This window comes from Melopsittacus undulatus, chromosome 11 (genome assembly GCF_012275295.1).
Source record: "Melopsittacus undulatus isolate bMelUnd1 chromosome 11, bMelUnd1.mat.Z, whole genome shotgun sequence".
Lineage (NCBI taxonomy): Eukaryota > Metazoa > Chordata > Aves > Psittaciformes > Psittaculidae > Melopsittacus > Melopsittacus undulatus.
Genome location: NC_047537.1, coordinates 13,147,519 through 13,166,225, shown reverse-complemented (window position 1 = coordinate 13,166,225; position 18,707 = coordinate 13,147,519). Strand labels below are relative to the sequence as shown.

Here is an 18,707-nt window from a genome sequence, read left to right as displayed (position 1 = left end):
AGCTTGCTCCAAGGCCCTGTGTCCAACCTGGCCTTGAACACTGCCAGGGATGGGGCAGCCACAGCTTCTCTGGGCACCCTGTGCCAGCGCCTCAGCACCCTCACAGGGAAGAGCTTCTGCCTTGTCTCCAACCTAAATCTCCCCTCCCTGCTTTTGTTTCCATCTGTGGGCTCGAGGCCCAAGAGGATGGCAGACTGCTGCATGTCACAGTGACATTTTTAAACCATCACTTTGAAAGCTTCTCATCTGATATTAACTTTTGTGAGCATTTGAATTTTAATAGGATGGGGCAGGCTCTTTGAAAGGTGCCATGCCCAGCGCTGCTGACACTGATGGTTTCAGAGGCACTAAGTGGCAGATGGAGTTTTCGTACCACATTCAGGCAGCTGTCAGCTGGGGAAGCTCAGTGGATCATTCAGTAACATCCGTCTCTGTTTTCCCTTCGGCACACAGGTGAAAGCCCTTCTGGAAGACATGTTAGAGAAATTGATGGATGAGTTTAACATTGCAGAACTGATGGCAAAGGTGGAGGAGAGGACACCGTACGCTGTGGTTGCCTTCCAGGAATGTGAGCGCATGAACATCCTCACCAGTGAAATAAAGCGCTCTCTTAAGGAGCTGGATCTGGGGTTGAAGGTAAGAGCTTGGGATGCTTGAGGCTGCAGTGTTGTAAAACCTTGGTGATTGATTGGAAAAGGTGCTCACAGAATAAAAGGAGTCACACACGCTATTCAGCACTGGCTGCAAAACCAACTTGACTCCATGGGAAAGGGCTCACAGATGGATTTCAAATGACACATTGTCCACAGGCACTGGGAGAGGTTAAAGGTACACATAGCAATGGCTGCTTTTTGGGAATAGAGACCAGGCACTTCTGTTCACCCCATATTGTAGCACAGCAGCAACAGGTTGCTCAGAATTTGAGATGTGACCTATTTAAAAGTAAGCCAAAAAATCACAGCTTTTCACACAATGCCCAGGTACCAAGCAGGGGGGAACTTGTAACAAAATGTTATTAAAGGCACAAACTGAGCTGAAATGAAAGCGTGATCGTGTGTAAGGAGACAGAATGTCCAGAGCTGTAAGAGAGAAAGCCTAAAACCGAAAGAGTTTTGAAAGAGATACAACTCCCCTGGCTGGGTGTCAGTTATTTGCTAATAGAGGGGGATCAGAAGCAGACCCTCCCTGTGGAGATACTGTCCTTGATTCCTCCACCCCATAGTTCCTTCTCCACCCTGGTAAAAAGCCAGACTCCACTCCAGGAAGTTGATGTCTCTGTGCCTTGGGGCAGTGGCTTTGGCTTACAGAGAACAGTGAGGAGCTCTGGGGCTGGCAGGAAACACACCAGATAAGTTTAGGGGTTCAGCAGGATGTGCAAGAGGGCTGTGCTTTAAGGCTTCCTCTGCTGGCAGGGGAGGTCATCTGCTGAATTCCCTCCTGGGCAGTTGGTTGGACAAAATAGAAAAGGCTAAAAGACTGCCCATTAGGGGATAAACGAGCAAAGAGCAGGCTGCACTGCAAGTGGGTACCTGCCTAGCCAGCCCTGGTGCCCTGGAGCAACAATTCCCCTTCACCTTGTCATCCCAAAAGACTTCACAATAGCCAAGTACATCCCTCAAAAGGGCTAAGTTGTGGAGACTAATGCTGCCTGGAGCTTGCAGCCTGAAGCTGCTGGCTTCAGTGCTACCCCGATGCCTTTCCCACAACATTGACATTAAATTGCTCCCTAGTGTGAGGCAGCAATTGAGGACATCAGTCGCTGGGCATTCTCTGCTCCATCATTTCCTGAATGACAGGTTCTTGTCCCATTTCACCAGAATGGTGAAATACACCACATATATTTCACCAAAAACAGTTTGCATAGCATGAGAATTTGAAGGAGAACTGCAGTGACTCTACATGACCCCATCAGGAGAAAGCGCTGGCAGGTGAGCAGGAGGACCTGGATGACAATCCCAACCCTATCCTGAGACAGCTTTGAAGAGAGACCTTCAAAGGACATGTCCGCAGTGTGCATGCAGAGATGGGAGGCTTGGCTCTGGGGTTTTAGATTAGCTGCATCTCTGCAGGGGTAGGACTTGGCTGCTTCATGTTGTGCTCTATGCTGTGACCCCAGCAGCCTGGTCCATGTGAGCTCAGACATTTTTGCATTGCATTTGCTGCCTGATGCTTATTGTCTTGATTAAAGAGAGAGACATATCATAAACACTTTGTGGTGGCCCAGTGTGTACAATTAATTTTAAAATGGGCTGATACTTATGTAGTCAATTATTCTAAACAGATTTCCTTTATTTTTTAGCATAGTGGAATTGAAAATTCAGTTGCCTGAGACAGGTAAACAGAAGTGATTTAATGTTTCATCAAGGAGCACCAAACAAGATATGACTGTAACTTGGACAATGTATAGCAATTAGATTTAATGAGGAGAAGAAGAACAAGCTATTTAAGATTGGTAGGGAGAATGAGTGGATGCATGGACTTAAATAAACCTCAGACAAAATAAACCACAGAAATCAAGCAATAATAGAGAGCAAATTTCTCCCCAGATCCTTGCAGGGGAGTGAGATGGTATCTGCAGAAAAGGCGCCTCTGATGACTGCATAGCTTGGTCCCAGCAGCTCACATCTACGGTGTGATCCAGGTGCACCACAGGGCCAGGACAGAAGGACTCCTGAGAGCAGATGAGCAGTATCTGTGTTAGGATGCAGGCTCCGAGATACCACCAGTGGGCAGTTCTTCTGTGCCTGCAAGCAGAGGTTGCATGTGGGTCCCTGCAGAGCTGAATTAGACATGATGCATGACCTGCATCCCACAGTATCCCTCAGTGGGATTCTCTCATACCTTGGGGGCTACAGCAGGGCCAGGGCATGCTTGGCCCTGCTCTTGGCTCTTCTGTAGGCAGGGCTGCTGTCCTGACTTGACAGCTCAGTCTTCACACTCAGTTTGGGAGAGAAATCACTCTTTAATCGTTTCTCCTGAGAGTAGCTCCTATGGGAGCTGCTAATGCACGTTAATCTATGGGACTGGGGATCTTTACTGACAGCACTCAGAGGAGGAGAGTTTACATAAGAGGAACCACAGATCTCAGAAGAGAATAAATAAAGCACAGAGGAAGCAAGTCTGATTGTTTTTAACTGCCTATCTGCTAAAAGGCAGCGATTTGGAAATGTCATGCCTCATTTGAATGTTTGAATAATTCATTGTGTCTCTGTAGCGGAAAGTGATTGTTTGCTCCAAAAATAGGAGACATCCCATTAAGAGGAAGGGAAATTGCAATAGACTGGTAGCCATCAAAAAAACAACTGGCATGTTGCATTTCAAAGCCCTTTGTTCTGGCTGACTTGGGTGAGCCCGGAGGCTGGGCTGAAACGCTTGCATGTTAATGTTGTACCCAGTGTAATTTCTGCAAGCAGATTTCCTGTTTTGCAACTTCAGGGAAGGATAAGCCTCCAAAATGGGGATAATAAATGTTACAGAAGAATGGAAGAAGACCACAGTTTGTGTAAGGCTGGCTGGGTATTTTACTGTATGAAGGGAAAATAACCTTAAAGGAGAAAACAAAGGGTGACAATAGTCTGCTCATCTTGAAGGGAGGTCTGCAGGCTAATTAGAATTTCCTTTAATGAAAATTACTCCTAGCATTTGGGCAAAAAAAACCCTTAACTTGATTCATTCCTGATGCACTTTAGTATTCAGCATCTGCAATGCAAATTTATGCATAATTGTGCTTGGACAGCTACATGAGATAGCTGCCAGAGATGCTTTGAAACCTCACAGGAGCCTCCAACAAGTCTGCTTGAGCATGCAGGCTTTAGAAATTGCTTTCTTTGAGCCTTTCTTAGAGTTCCATTTGCTAAGTCATTTGTTTCTTGCCAATAAAACCAGACATGAGATATGATCAGGAGGATTTGTCTTTAAATCAGTTTGACCACTCGCACACATTTACCCCTTTAAAACCTTTCCAGGAGAGGAAAACACTCCAGATTGTCACTGTTAGAAGGCCCTGTGGTTCTCAGTGTCCTGCTGTGACCTGTGCAGTATTTTGCCCCTCAGACTTTGTTTTCTCCTCCATGGCTTTAGCCAGAGAGCAGCCTGTTGAATAGGTCTTGTCAGTGTCTAATTATTCTCCTCAGGTGGGAGATGGTGACCCATATGATGTGAACAAGGAAGGAACCACAATGATGCTTCACAGTTTGTGTTCCAACAGATGTCATTAAATAACAAAGCAACTTTGAGCAACCTGAGGAGCTCAAATCATTTTGACATCCTTGTGGAGCTCATGACCCAGCCCCTCTCTATAGACCCCCCCATGCTTTTCTGTTGTGTGAGCTTTAATTGTGGGTCAGTAAATTATAGTGTGCTATAAAGTCAAACAGCTCAGGTGCCTAAGAGGATATGCATGGGGCATGTGTTGTCATTGTGTTTCTTTGTCATTTCATGGCAAATACCAGCATGAGACACCTTTCATTTGTGTTTGCTCCTTGGAGTTACCCAGGACTTTAAAGACCCGTCAGTTTGAGTTTCCCTACAAATGTAGAATCATTGAATAGAAATAATGAGGCTGCAGACTTACCCAGTCCCTGCTCACATGAAACGAAAGGAGGTGATGTGTATTTTGAAAGATGGTTGCAGGTCACTCCTTGTGTTTTAGGTCTAATCACAGATAGTCCTGTTTCCCCTTTGTGATTCAACCTGATTTGTTGCTTTTGGCTTCAAGAGTGTTAAAACAAAGACCATCTGAAAACCTTTGTACACATGATTTTCTCTATCCACCAGAAATGTGTTCTCTATGGGGGAACCCAGCAGGTTCAGACACTTGCTACCTTTAAAAGCTTATTACTTCTAGCAAGTCATCTTTGGAGCTGAGGTTTAATAATACCTTGTACCAGCCAGAAGTGCTGCTATGGACACTTCCAATGCTGACACCTTCCTCGCTTTGATAAGACAGTCTGTGGGATAGGTGTGCGTTCAAGTCCTTTGTTTAAGCATTACCCAGCAGCTCTGAGTGTTGCATTTGCAACAGTGTGGTAAGCTCAGAGGGTTTCTGTTCTGATGACATTGGCATTCCAAGCTTGGGAGTCTCTGGTGTCTTTGTAGTATAATTCCTTTGAGGAAGTGCTTCCTAACCCAAGAGCAGCAGCATGCTCTTTTGCCCTAAGTCTTGATCGCTCAGTGCTGAACCCCCTTACACTTGTTAGTGCCAGATGCAGCATGAGCCATCAACAAGGGCACTCATTACCACACTCCCATGGTCTGGTTGGGTGTCTAGCTGTGATCCTGTCCTGCTGGAGCCTCTCAGTCTGATCTGCAGATCAGAGCTCTGCAGGGCATGGTGAATACAGGAGTGAAGTGCAGAGATTTGGAACTGCAGGACTCTGACAACCATTGGGGGTGCTTTAAGTGGATTTCAACTTCTGCTAAAGCTTCATAGATATTTGTAGTCCCAGTAAAGGGCACCTCTGCTGACCTCGTGGCTGGAGGCACTGAAGTCCTGTGGAAGAACAGTTGGAATTTTTTAAGTGAATAGACTGACCCAATTCCCTCACCCTCCTTCTCAGCAATGGCTCAACTGATTTCGGTTAATCTTTCCAAAACCACTCTGCCTGAGGCAAAGAGAAATTGTAAGTCAGATAAATGTTGGCAAAATGAGAAGGGGACAAAAGTAATTACAATGGAAACCAGTGATCAGCATTAGCCATCAGTCTCCAAACTACTCTGGTGTGTTGTATGCCTCCAGCTCAGCATGGGGCATGCAGAGATTTCAGTTGTGAAGGGCATTACAGTGGTAATGCTGAGCCTGCCTTTAAAGTCTTTGTCTTTACAGACTGCTTGGCTTGGCACAGAACCACAGATTAGTTGTTCTGGGGATAGAATCATAGGGTTAGCTCACTTGGAAAAGACCCTTAAGATCATCAAGTCCAGCCATTATGACTGCCAAGGCCACCACTAAAGCATGTCACTAAGATTGTCTAGTCCAATCCTGTGCTCAAAGCAGGGGCAGGTAGAGCAGGTTCCTAGGACCATGCCCTCAAAGTAAAAAGGTTGGTACTTGTATTTCAATAGTGTCCTGTGTTTCGAGAGGTTCCCATCTGCCTCTTGTCCTGTCATTGGATACCACTGAAAAGTGGCTCCATCTTCTTAACTTCCTACCGTCAGATATCTATAGATACTGAAAAGAATCCTCCCTGAGCCATTTCTTCTTAATCCCAGCAAGGGGACCAGCGTGGCAGATGTCCCTCCCCGGTGCTAAACAGAGTGCTGCCATTAGCCTGATGGCAATGCTCCTCCTAATGCAGCTCAGGACACTGGTGGCTTTCTGTGCAGCAGGGGCACATTGCTCTACACTGCTGAGAATCTGCCCTAGAAAGATCTTCAGTCAATGAGAGGAAACAGAAACTACATTGGGAGAACTGGGGGACACTCATTCTGTCACTGTTTTACACAACTTTTCTCCAAGTAGTATTTGTACAGTAGGGAAGATGAGGATACAAGACTGTGCACTAGCAGACGCGTATGAAAATCTGATACTCATGACTGTGTAGGCTGCCATGTACTTCCACACTTCCTAGCTCAGCTTCTGCTTTCAAGCAGGTTTTGTTCAAGTTAAGCAGTTGTCAGTGCTAATTATACCCTTTCTCACTCAGGGGGAGCTGACCATGACAAGTGACATGGAGAACCTGCAGAATGCCCTTTTCTTGGACATGGTGCCTGAGTCCTGGACAAAGAAAGCTTACCCTTCCACGGCCAGCCTGGGCACGTGGTTTGCTGACCTCCTCACTCGCATCAAGGAGCTGGAGGCCTGGACAGGAGACTTTTCCTTACCCTCCACAGTGTGGCTTGCTGGGTTCTTCAATCCCCAGTCTATCCTGACAGCCATCATGCAGTGCACAGCCCGGAAAAACGGGTGGCCTTTGGACAAGATGACCTTGCAGTGTGATGTGACAAAGAAGAACAGGGATGATTTTGCCAGCCCTCCTCGGGAAGGGGCATACGTCCACGGCTTGTTCATGGAGGGTGCGCGCTGGGATGCACAGGTGAGCTCACCAAGGCTCTTGTGTTGAGCAAAAAGCCATGGGAGTTATGTCCTTAATGCTTGGTACTGTGCTCTGAGGAAGTTCTCAGCCCAGACAGGCACTCATCTAAAATAGTCTTTCAAGCTGCTTCTTTAGGAATGGAAGTGATAGGAAATCTGGGCCTCTCCTCTGCAGCCTAGAGTGGGTGTCCAGGGTGGGCAGATGAATCACCCATTGAAATTGCCTGTTCCATGGCCATGAAAGGAGTTAAAGGTGGCCAGCTTGGACTGATAATCTAGTTTTTATAAGCTGAATCTCAACCTATAGCTTTATGGTTCAGAGGATTTCCATCCCCTAACTTGCTTGAGGTGGTTTTAGGGAGCTTGCAAGCCTCTTATTTTCCTGAGGCTCTTCAAGTCCAGTTATTCCCACAAGGTTCTGAGGCCACATTACCAAAACCAAGTAAACTTTGGTCAGTGCTCAGGGTGTTATGGCAAACAGAAAACATGGGGTCCTCTCAGACCTGCATTGTCCCTGCCCCTTCTCATGGCTACGATTTCACTGCTACCTCCAAAAGTGACCTGGCAGACAAAGAAGAGGACTCTGATTTTCTACATCTTCACATCCCCTGAGCTGACTGGGTGGGATGTACCAAATGCAGGCCACTGTCCTTCCACTGCCAGCTGCTGCAGGAAGTCATCTATTCATTAGGGACTGTAGTGATAGGACAAGGGGTAATGGGTTAAAACTTACACAGGGGAAGTTTAGATTGGATATAAAGAGGAAGCTCTTTACTGTAAGGGTAGAGAGGCACTGGAATGGGTTGCCCAAGGAAGTTGTGAATGCTCCATCCCTGGTGGTGTTCAAGGCCAGGTTGGACAGAGGCTTGGGTGACATGGTTTAGTGTGAGGTGTCCCTGCCCATGGCAGGGGGTTGGAACTGGATGATCTTAAGGTCCTTTCCAACCATAACTGTTCTATGATCTGTGTAGATGGGGTTTGTGACCGAAAATTAATCACATCCCTTAGACATCCCCTTAGGGTGCCAAGTAAAACTTGCATGAAGGTTTAACTGGTATGGTCAATGCAGACTCAGGCTGAGGACTCAGTGTAGGGGGTAGGCTCATCCTGGGCAAGCACAACAGTATGGGTGGCTTCTTCTTCCCCTTCTGGACGTGACCCAACCTTCAGCTGTAGCATAGCCAGCCTCAAGGCAGCCAAGGTGTGACCCATACCCACCAACCATGCAGCTGTAGGGAAGCTTCTCCACTTGCTGTTTCCTGCCTCTATAGCTGTCAGCATTCCTGTCGCAGCATCCCAGAGGAGCACAACTGTCCCTGTCATTCCCTGTGACAGTTGTCAGCTGTTAGGATTGCAGTCTGCAGAGGCAAAGCATTTAGGCTCACAAATACCCACTGGGCTTGGTCCTCCAAGTGGCCTGGCCTGTGGTACCAGGACTCCTGGTTATATTAAATGACAGTGATTCATGCAGCACTTGCTCTGGGCAACCAGTGGGATGCTTCTGCTGCCAGTGGTCTGAGAGTGAAGGCTGATCAAAGTGGGTCACCCAGAGCTTACTTACCTGTGCAAAGGGCTTTATTTCAAAGGGCACTCTTAGAGTCTTAGCCTTGAAGCTCCTACTTTACCTGTTGTGGGGCTTAGTGGTAGGATGCTGAGAAGAGAGACCGTACCTGTTCTATCCCAGCTTGGCCTTGCAATTTAGATCTAATATTGCCCACTTATTTTTCAGCTCCCTCTCTGCAATAGTTTTCCATGAAGGATAGGAAACCAGAAAAGCTTTGAACCCACTGACTGATGGCATTCAGTGCAGTTTATCATGAATCCTTGTGAAAGTCAAAGCTCCGGGCCATTTTCTCTCTGGAAATGGGTTTGCATGTACATTGGGTCTGGAAAGCCATGGGCAGTCAGGAGTACTGGCAATGGCTCTGTCAGATTATTGCAGTAAAGATCTCATGTAGGTATCAGCTCAGATCTTCTGTCTCTGTGGTTTTGGCTCTGGTACCCTCAAAACCTGACTTTTAAGCTGATACAAATCAGCTCCACACAGCAGTACAGGGAAAGGTTAGGAAAATTCCTGGTCTTGCATGTAGAATACTCCATCAAAACCAAATGGTAGTGATTGGATTGCTTATGTTTTCCTTTACCATCATTACCACCATTACTAGAAAATATAATGGTCAAATGGCTGAATTCTGCCTTGGTTTTACCCATCTCCAAGTGGAAGTGAAGAGTGAGCAGTTTTGGTGTGCAAAGCCAATCTGTGGGGAAGCATATGGCTCCTGCGCTCGGCATGCCATACAGTAGCTCGTATGGGTGACTGCAGTCAGCAATGGAGTTTGTCTTTAGACATCATCCAGACCTTTTCTGGTTACAATTTCCCTTGTGATGGAAAGATACTGAGCAATCCCCTCTATAGAACCATTCCAAATCTCTGGGTATCACACTTCAGGGTATTTCAGAGAAGAAAAGAGCTTTTTCATATGTTGCTGCCAACACTGAGATCTCATTTCCACCTGGTGGAACTATTCATTTGACCTGGAACTCAGCGAGCACCAGTGTCTCTTAGTGGATGCTTTTGTAAACCAGTCTCACTGGAAGTTGTTGTATACTCCTTCCAAATCCATCTTCCGATGGCAATGGCAGGGCCTGTTTGGAAGGATCCCTCTGGGAAGCACCTCTGCTTTTTAAAGGATATTTCACATTTAGGTTGTGCCTCCACAAAAGGAACAAGTCCCTCCATGTTCCGCTGCTCACATTTTTCTATTTATTTAAACATTTGTGTTTGCCCTGGAGAATCTTAAATTTATAAAGCCCTCATTACAAAGCAGCAGGCAGCTGGTAGATGAAATGAACCAAGCAGGGAATCTGGGCCCAAATGATGCATTGTTGTAGCACCGTTAAAGTCAGTGGGACTCCGTGAGAGTTTGGCTGGTGACACTGAGGCATTTTACCTGATTCCTGGCTTTCTTGCTCCCAGCAATGGAGGGTGTGATGCCAGGCATGTGCCCTGCTACTCCCAGGGGGTATTGACACGTGATAGTGCAAGTGGAGAGGTGGGTTTTGCACTACATGGCTACAGGAAGCTTTGCCAGGTGTAGAGAGCACACCACCTTGTGCTTGGAAGAGATGCCCAGTCAGTGCACAGCACTAAGCAGTGGCTTAACACTGAGGGTATCCTGCCTCCTCCAAGCCATGTCAGCTACAGGTTCTGTGTCTTTTCTAAAGCTAATCCTATGTAAAGCACGATCTGAAATTAGTGGAGAGGTTTGAAGGGCAGATCTGTGTGTGAAGGAACCGTCATGTTCATTTGATGGTTCAAGTAGCTCAAGATCTTCGGGATCAGTTGCACACCACGCGTGTTCATCTGAGATGCTCCCAGAAGTGGATGCAGATGAAAACATGAGTGTGTAGCCCAGCCCTGGTACAGCCCAGTGCTGGTTCTCCAGTGCCAGACATCACACAGTTCTTCTGCAGAGACACCAGGTACATCAGGCTTCATCCATCAGAGACTGGCATTTTCCCCAGAGGTTTTATGGGACACCATGAGAAGCCTTTTCTTGGAGATGTCAACTGTCAGTAGTGCCCATGTATTTGTGAGCTGTGAGACAGAATAAGATGTGATGCAAGCTGAAGTCTCCAGTGATGATCTTAAAACACAGGCTTGGAGGGGACACTTGCAAATTGTACTGTGAGCAGCTAGTCTCCTTTTTATAGTTATTCTGAAAAATTAATAACTTGGCAAACACTTTCCCATATGTATCTCATCTTTGAATGTTCTCCTCTCATTTGGCTTTACTGGACAGCACATATCATATATCACAGAATGGTTTGGTTTAGGTGGAGTGGACCTTAAAGCTCATACAGCTCCAACCCCTGCCATGGGCAGGGACACTTTCCACTGGAGCAGCTTGCTCCAAGCCCCTCTGTCCAACCTGGCCTTGAACACTGCCAGGGATGGGGCAGCCACAGCTTCTCTGGGCACCCTCTGCCAGCGCCTCAGCACCCTCCCAGGGAAGAGCTTCTGCCTAAGAGCTCATCTCAGTCTCCCCTGTTCTGGCAGGTTCAAGCCATTCCCCTTGGCCTGTCCCTACAGGCCCTTGTCCCAAGCCCCTCTCCAGGTTTCCTGCAGCCCCTTTAGGCACTGGAGCTGCTCTCAGGTCTCCCCTTCAGGAGCCTTCTCTTCTGCAAGCTGCCCCAGCCCAGCTCTCTCATTATCATCAGGTCTTCTTCACTGCTCATTCCACGCATGGCTCTTTTTCTCATTCCCTGTGTCTAACTGAAGCCGTTAACTCCAGCAATATCTGGAGCACCTTGGAGTGATGTTCCCAGCTGGCAATACTGCTGATCAGATCACCAGCCCTCCTTCCCTGCAGACAGCTCTGTCAGACAGAAAACCAAACCATATTGAAGTCTTTAAAGTAACTGATCCTAAATTAGCAGTGGTGCAAGTGTGCCTGTGCTGTAACACCTCCAAATGCAGTTGAGTGAGGATGCTGGCCTACTGCCTGTGTGTTTGGGCCCATCTGTTAGCATCCCTGGCTCGTGACAGCTGCTTTGGTTCATTGGACCCTTTGATATGTGGCAGTGTACCATGTCCACTCTTCAAATTGCCTGTTGAGGAGCCAGGACAAGCAGCAGTGAGGATTTATTGAGGATGTGAGGCCTGAGCTCTGAGCACAGACAGTGGCTGTTCACCAGGTATGCTGTGCCAAGCCGTGAGGGAAAATTGCTTTCAGAGGAGGATTAATTTCTGATGATGAGAGAGATAAAAAATGCAAATGCAAACCAGCCCAGACATAACAAAGTGCTATATTCCATAGAGAGAGAGCTCAGGAGGATTTCAACTCTTGTTAACCCAGGAATAGGCGGAATATATCTTGGAAACTTGATTGGAGGAATTGTCAGGAGTAAGAAAAGAGCTCAGATCAAAATCCAGCCTCAGGAATTCGAGGTGTAGGTTTAAAAAGAGCATGTGATAAATGGCTTCTTTGCAGTGTATTAGAGGAATTATTTCATGTTTGTTCAGCACGTTGTAAATAGAGAACCTGAAATCTGAGTTGGCTTTATCATAGCTTACTAGAACAGATGGCTTTAGTACAATTAAACCAAGGTATGTTGCAAGCGGGGCTCTTTTTCTTTCCTCATTTGCAGAACTAAGTAAACAACTGGAGATGTTGAACCTCATCCCACAGCTCTGATCGAAGAGCATTTGGAATAATACTGATATGTGAAGCTAAGCTGCAGTTAGAGGCAGTTTATTGAGCACTGAGAAGGTTTATTTCTGTTTCTATATTTGCTTTCATTTGGTCTCTCTCACTTGCTTTAAGCAATTTTGAAAGCTTTCCTGGAGACTGATTGATGTGTAGGGCATTTTATTGTCAGAAAAAGGAACAGAAAGACCTGAGTTAGAGAAACAAGCCCTTGAATTCATGCCCTGACAGCAGGCTGTCCTTCTCCTTTGTCGGATAGCCTGCTGGGTGAGAGCACTGCTTTGAAGGGGATAATATTGATGCATTATTTCATGATGATATTCCCTAAGGAGCAATCCTTCTGAATCGCAGTTGCTGGTGTGAGCACCTGAGAGAGTGGGGACAAACCTGTGGTGTTTTTTAGGGCCACACAAACCCCTGCTTGCATTCATCACCCAGACAAATGTATCCCAGGTCATGCTCAAATTCTGGCTGTGTGGCAGGACATTTACTTGGTGCCTTTTAGACTGTCCTCGGTTGAGCCCCGTTGGGGTGTCCACAGTTGGTCTTAGCACAACCTGGTATAAGCAGGGCTTCCCATGGGATTGGGCTGGGCTGGCAACATCTTGAGCAAAAGCTGCATGAGGACAATGTGGTTGGATATGGCCAGGAACATTGTTCCCCCCCAGAGTCCTGCTCAGTTATGTGTGGGTTTGAGTATCTGATGAGACCAGGTATGAAGCTCGAGGGAGGCTTCCGATGGAACAGGGGAGGTGTTTGATCCAGACTCTCCTTACCTCAAGTAGATTCATCCCCCACCTTGATCTCAGGAGAGATATCTCCTCTTCCCCAGTAAGAGCAGCTTGTATAAGCACTGCAGAGGATCATGTGGGTCGGGGTGCAGCTGATGGATGGCTTAGAAATCTAACTAAGACTTTGTCTTGTTCTCTTTGTAGACTGGGATAATCACTGATGCCAGGCTCAAGGAACTAACCCCGGCCATGCCCGTCGTTTTCCTCAGAGCCATTCCTGCTGAGAAACAAGATCTCCGTAACATGTACCCATGTCCTGTGTACAAAACACGCCAGAGAGGGCCAACCTATGTGTGGACTTTTAACCTTAAAACTAAAGAGAATCCCTCCAAGTGGGTGCTTGCTGGTGTGGCATTGCTGCTGCAGGTCTGATCCCCAGCAGAGCCCCTCATTGCAAACCCCTAATGAGGTCTTTGACAACTTAAATAGGATCCTGAGGTTGAACCCAGGATTCACTTCTCAGGGCACTGAAATAGAGCCTGCAAGGAGGTGACAGAGGTGCAGAGGGACACATGGAGCAGATTCGTGGCTGCTGTCAATCACTACCCTGTAATCCCTACGCTGAAGCACTGGAAGATCCTAACCTGCAGCAGGATCTTCCACACCCAGAGAGCAGTGAGCTCAAATCTGAATGTAATGTTCATTTCTCTTTCAGGATCCCAAGGAGTTTTAAAGTGAGTGGCCTTCTCCAGACTCCTCAGATAGGCCAGGGACCTGTGAAATTCTTCAGATCTTATCCTTTTCTATACATGAGTGTTTCTTTGTTATAGGTGTGATAGGTGTGATACCAGAAGTTGGGAGATCAACAGGTATTGTGGATGTAAACTGTTTTTTACTAATATTGCTGTAAATTTTAAACCCATTTAAAATAGTGTTAACATCCAATGTGCTTCATGTAACCAACAATAAAACTACGGCGTTTCTAGAGCTGTGGGTTACCTGAGTGAACTGGACACGGAGAGCATTGCTCTGGACTGCAGAAGCTGAGTGTTTGCGAGCTAGGAAATGTGGGAAGTTGGGTTTGGTGGCCTGGGGAAATGGAGCTGTGCCGTGCTCGCAGTGCTTTGGGACACAGCACAGGGGTTTTCCTCTGGGTTTGACACTGGTGGGGCTCATGGCCACCCCTGAACTCACTGCAGGTATCAGCAGAAGGCTGTGGAGGAGGGAAGGGGGAGGTGGCAGATGCACCATAACTGAGATGGATCCCCACAGTCAGTGAACTCCTTGACAAACACCTCATCTTGAGAGGTCCCCACTTGCCAGAGTTGGCCTTGAATGGGCTCAAATGTTTAGCACCAAGTGGGGAAAGGGGGAAGTCACCAGCCAGCTCTGTTCCCACTGCCTGCTTGGTGCCATTGAAACCTCCAGGACCCTGTTTCCAGCCACCTGTGAGGTTCATAGGGTGGGAGTTTACAGCCTTGTCCTGGGAAAGACCTACAGGTCTGGGCAAGTCACCTTTAGCTGCCCTGATATTCCATGAGGGACTTGGTCCTCTCACCTCATTCTGCACTGGTCATCAAAGAGGAGTCTGAACTGGCTCTCATTTCCCTGCCCTCACTGTGAATAAATGGAATGAATAGCCTAGACCAAGATATTTAACTTCTAGCCTTCTTAAATGAGGTGAGCTGGGTCTGACCAGCCTGTGGTATGGCCACGGCAACTGTGGGAGAAGGATCTACTTCCAGGTTAGAAGTGATGCTTCCCAGCTGAGCTTTTAGCTCAGCATCGCTGGAGTCCTTGCACACCATTTGGCAGGAAAGAGTGGTGGGTTGGCAAGGGCAGTGCATCCATCTGTCGTGGTTTAAACCAAGTCCCCCAACTCCCGGAGAGTTAGGAAGGAAAATCCAAAGAATGTAGCCCCCACGGATTGAGATAAGAACGGTTTAATTGCTAAGGCATAACACAAAACCCCTACTGCCATTTACTACTACAAATAATAATGATACAGCAAACAGCAAGTGAAAAGAATACAACACCCCACCAGCCACCGACCCATAACTCACTCCACCCTGCCTGGCCGAGCACCATGTGCTCCCTCCTCCATTTTCCTCCAGAGCTCCCTCCAGCCTTCTCTTTCCCATTATGCATCCTGGGCATCACGTGCTATGGTATGGAATACCTCATTGACTAGCCTGGGTCAGGTGTCCTGTCTCTCCTTCCTCCTGGACTCCCCTCCTCCACCTGGCTGGAAAAAACCTTGAACAAAAACACCCTCAAAACATGCTCAAACCATGACACCATCCCATCTCCAATACCTTCTGGGTCACCCAGCAATGTATTTGCACCTGGGACAAGCAGCAGCAGAATAAGATGGTCCATTGGCCTGAAATGTAGCGGTGGAGCATGTGCAGTACTCAGGATGGTGGAGTGGATTGTGGGAGGAACATGGGTAAGAGGCTTATGTACAAACCGTAAAGGGTATCTGGGGATCATTTGCTCTGTCTTACTGAGCCCCCTCTGACCTGCTGTATGTCACCAAGTGCACCCTGGCCGACTCAGGAATGCTGTGAAAGGCTCCTCCAAAAGGAGGGCCAAGCCCATTGCTGTGTTTCTATGAGCAGGAGCCCACCAGGATCACTTGAGAGCTCTACAGACAAAGGTTCCCAGAGAAGTCTAAGAATCAGAAGCTTCAACAGACTGTTCCTCAGTCAAAGCATGCTAATGAGATGGGTACCCGTGAAGTCTCCTAACAAACAAAGCAAAAATCCAGGAAGCAACAGTGTTTTCCCCTCTGTGCTCCATGTGTTGCAGTGCCTGGAAGCATGGGTGTGTTGCATGTCATTGGGAGAAGCTTCTGGTAGTTGCATGGGTTGTGGAGGGACTGATGTGGAGTGGGTAAAGGATAAGGGGGGAGCTGCTCTGTGATCTGAAACCTATCCCTGGCAGCAGCACATGTGGGTGACTGGACATCCTTGCCCCTGGGTCAGTTCAGCTGGGGGAAGGCAGGTTGTTATTGAAGACCATTCCTGGCAGTGCCAGGCCAGCAGTTGTCCTGTCCCTGGGATGTGGGTCTTCACAGGGACATGTGCTGAGACCAGGCCCTGAGATGAGGCTTGGAGCAACCTGCTCTAGTGGAAGGTGTCCCCCATGGCAGGGGATTAGAACTGAGTGAGCTTTAAGATCCCTTCAACCCAAACTGTTCTATGATTCTATGGTCCTGCCATACCTCAAGGAACTCCCTGGAGGCACCTCAGCCAATCCTTTTGTCACTGTATACCTTGTACTACCACCCTTCCCTGGCCTGTTGTAAAATGCTTCTGATGCTGTGTTCAGAGCAGCTCTGCACAGTCCTCATGCCATTCTCTTATGGCTTTACATTAAACTCTTTGTCTCAACCCATGAGTTTCTGCACATTTACCCCATCCTGGTGGGAGTGAGTGAGCAGCTGGGTGGCTGGTGCTTGGCTGTAGCTGGGATAAAACCATGACAGCATTTCTGTGGGCAGTGCATGAAGCTGGCCAACTTTATGGGTGGTCTCAGCACACACTGATGGGGACATGGTCAACTCTCTGCTCATCCAGTGTATCACAGTGTGTTGTTCTCTTACCCAGAATAATGCAGGGGGGTGAAGTCCTCAGGCTTTACCTCCTCAGAACATCCACAGCAACACTCATGGTCTGAGCATAATCCTTCAGGAATCATCTTGTCTTTGTACTCCTGGAAAACAACAACGTTCCGAATGAAGGTAAGCTAGGATGTTCTTTCAGGTAAGAACTTGGTTTCATTGGAGGCAGTGTCTGCAAGGCACAGCACCAAGAACTAATGATGAAGCAGCAAGTTATGGCTTAGCAGGAGACATCTGCAGATAGGTAATGCAAGGGATACAGCTGTCCTAAGCTTCCTATTTTAAAATGCCTCTTAACTCATAAATGAGGCACCAGATTCTACAGGCTACGCTATAGAATCAGTGTCTGGCTGGAGGAGGGCTGACAGCTAAAGAAAGCTGTGCTAGTAAATGAAATCCCTCTCAATTTAAATGACAATCTGCCAGTTAGATATTAATGTAAACTGGTCACTTCCCTCAGCTTTGCATGTTTGGGAGCATTAAATTCTCCATGTGTTTCACCATGCAGGAGCTTTAGTTGCATAAATAGAGCACTGCTGAATGAACACGTAAGAACAGGACCAGAATGTGGAGTTAAGTGCATCGCGCTCCAGATAACATTGCTGGATTAGTCCTTCTTTGGTGTTTCTTCAATGCTTGTTTTAGCACAAGCTTCTCAGTGCTCTGGATGTCACCATTCTGGTGACTGTTACTGCCCTTAACTTCATGCTGCTTCTCTTTTAAAGCCCCTCTTCCTTTTTCCAGCATACCAGGGCCTATCTCTGCTTAGTGCTGCCCTCCAACATGCCCCAAACCTACAGGCAAAGAGAAGTTCAGTAGTTCCCCAGGCATCACTCGCTCTTTCCAGAGCAACAGCCTGGCTGTTTTCTTGCCAGCTGAATAAGAACAGGACATTGACAACAAAATGGATCTGATTGTTTTATTATATATATATCTTCCTGCATAATTCACCAGTTGGGCAGGCAGGGTGGTGGGGAGATATTTATAGATACTAGAAATGTCACCAGGGTGCTCATTCTTCATCCTTTGAAAAGCATCCCAGGAAAGAGTTGGCTGCAAAATGCTGTGAGGGGATGGTGAATAATTTGGTGCTTTAGGGGAAGAAAAAGACCTGACAGGCATGAGATTTTCCAGCTCTATCTGCCTTACCCAGGCAGTTAAATACAGCTGGTCAGGCTGTTCATTAGGAGAGATGGATTTGCCAAAGGTGAACGTTTCTGGTTGGGAGCTCTTGGAGATAGGTGCCCACTTGGCATTTCCTTCCGTTCTTTGCTCTTGTTTGAGTGGAAGGGTCTGAGCATTGAAAAGCCCCATTCCCAAAGCTGGCACAGGCAGTGCTGAAGGCTCTGGGGCTGGCAGAGCTGCAGAACTTTGTACAACATCCAAGGCAGATCTGAGGTTGGTCTGGAGCAGGGCAGGGTAATTGGGCACAAGAGAGGTGTCATCATCTGAGCTAGTCTGTGAGCATACGTTAAAGTGGGAAGAAATAGACTCAAGTAGCAAGTCACCCATCTGACTGATACCGTGGTGGGATCAGGATCTGCCAAAGTGCCCTGAGTCTCTGCCAACTGCACACAAAGCCCAGGAGACACCAGCTCAGCTTGAGATGAGAAGCATTTTTACATTTGAGGTCAAGTCTATGTATCCTTCCCTTTTGCCCTGTCCCAGAGTTCAGCCAGATCCTGCATCCTGTGTTTCACATGCAAGGCCGGGTGCCAGATGTCCAAGGGAGCCCAGATTTGCTCTTATCCTTTCTGTGGATCTCTGCAGCTGCTGACACTTCACTGCACCCTGTGGTGCTGCTGTGGGCCTGGCTCTTCACAAGTTCTGTGGTCAATCAGCTAACTCCAGACTCCAAAGGGATGCAAATGAAAGAAGGAGAGCTGTGCTATTGAAAATACTAGGAGAAACTGATGGTGAAATGGCTTTTCCATAGGCTGGAAGTGCCATACCTGCTGCAAGTTATAATTGGCAGAGAGCATGCTTCAAAATCAAGTCTCCAAAACTCCTTTGTAATGGTGTCCCGTATTCAGGGGTTAACCAGCTCCATTCTACTCTGTTTCTCACAGGGCAAAGGAAAATGAAGACTAAACATGTCAAAGGAGAGC

At 47.4% G+C, this 18,707-nt stretch overlaps 1 protein-coding gene across 1 annotated transcript in view; it reads left to right on the top strand.

Moving 5' to 3' along the window:
* The window catches only part of DNAH9 (dynein axonemal heavy chain 9), a 170,770-nt gene extending 156,827 nt beyond the window's left edge, over positions 1 to 13,943 (top strand). Inside the window, exons 67-69 of the mRNA XM_034067817.1 lie at positions 454 to 636; positions 6,645 to 7,034; positions 13,179 to 13,943. Coding sequence (XP_033923708.1) covers positions 454 to 636; positions 6,645 to 7,034; positions 13,179 to 13,406 — 801 coding nt within the window. The 3' untranslated portion in view covers positions 13,407 to 13,943. The remainder of the gene's footprint in view (positions 1 to 453; positions 637 to 6,644; positions 7,035 to 13,178) is intronic.
* Positions 13,944 to 18,707: the final 4,764 nt, after the last annotated feature.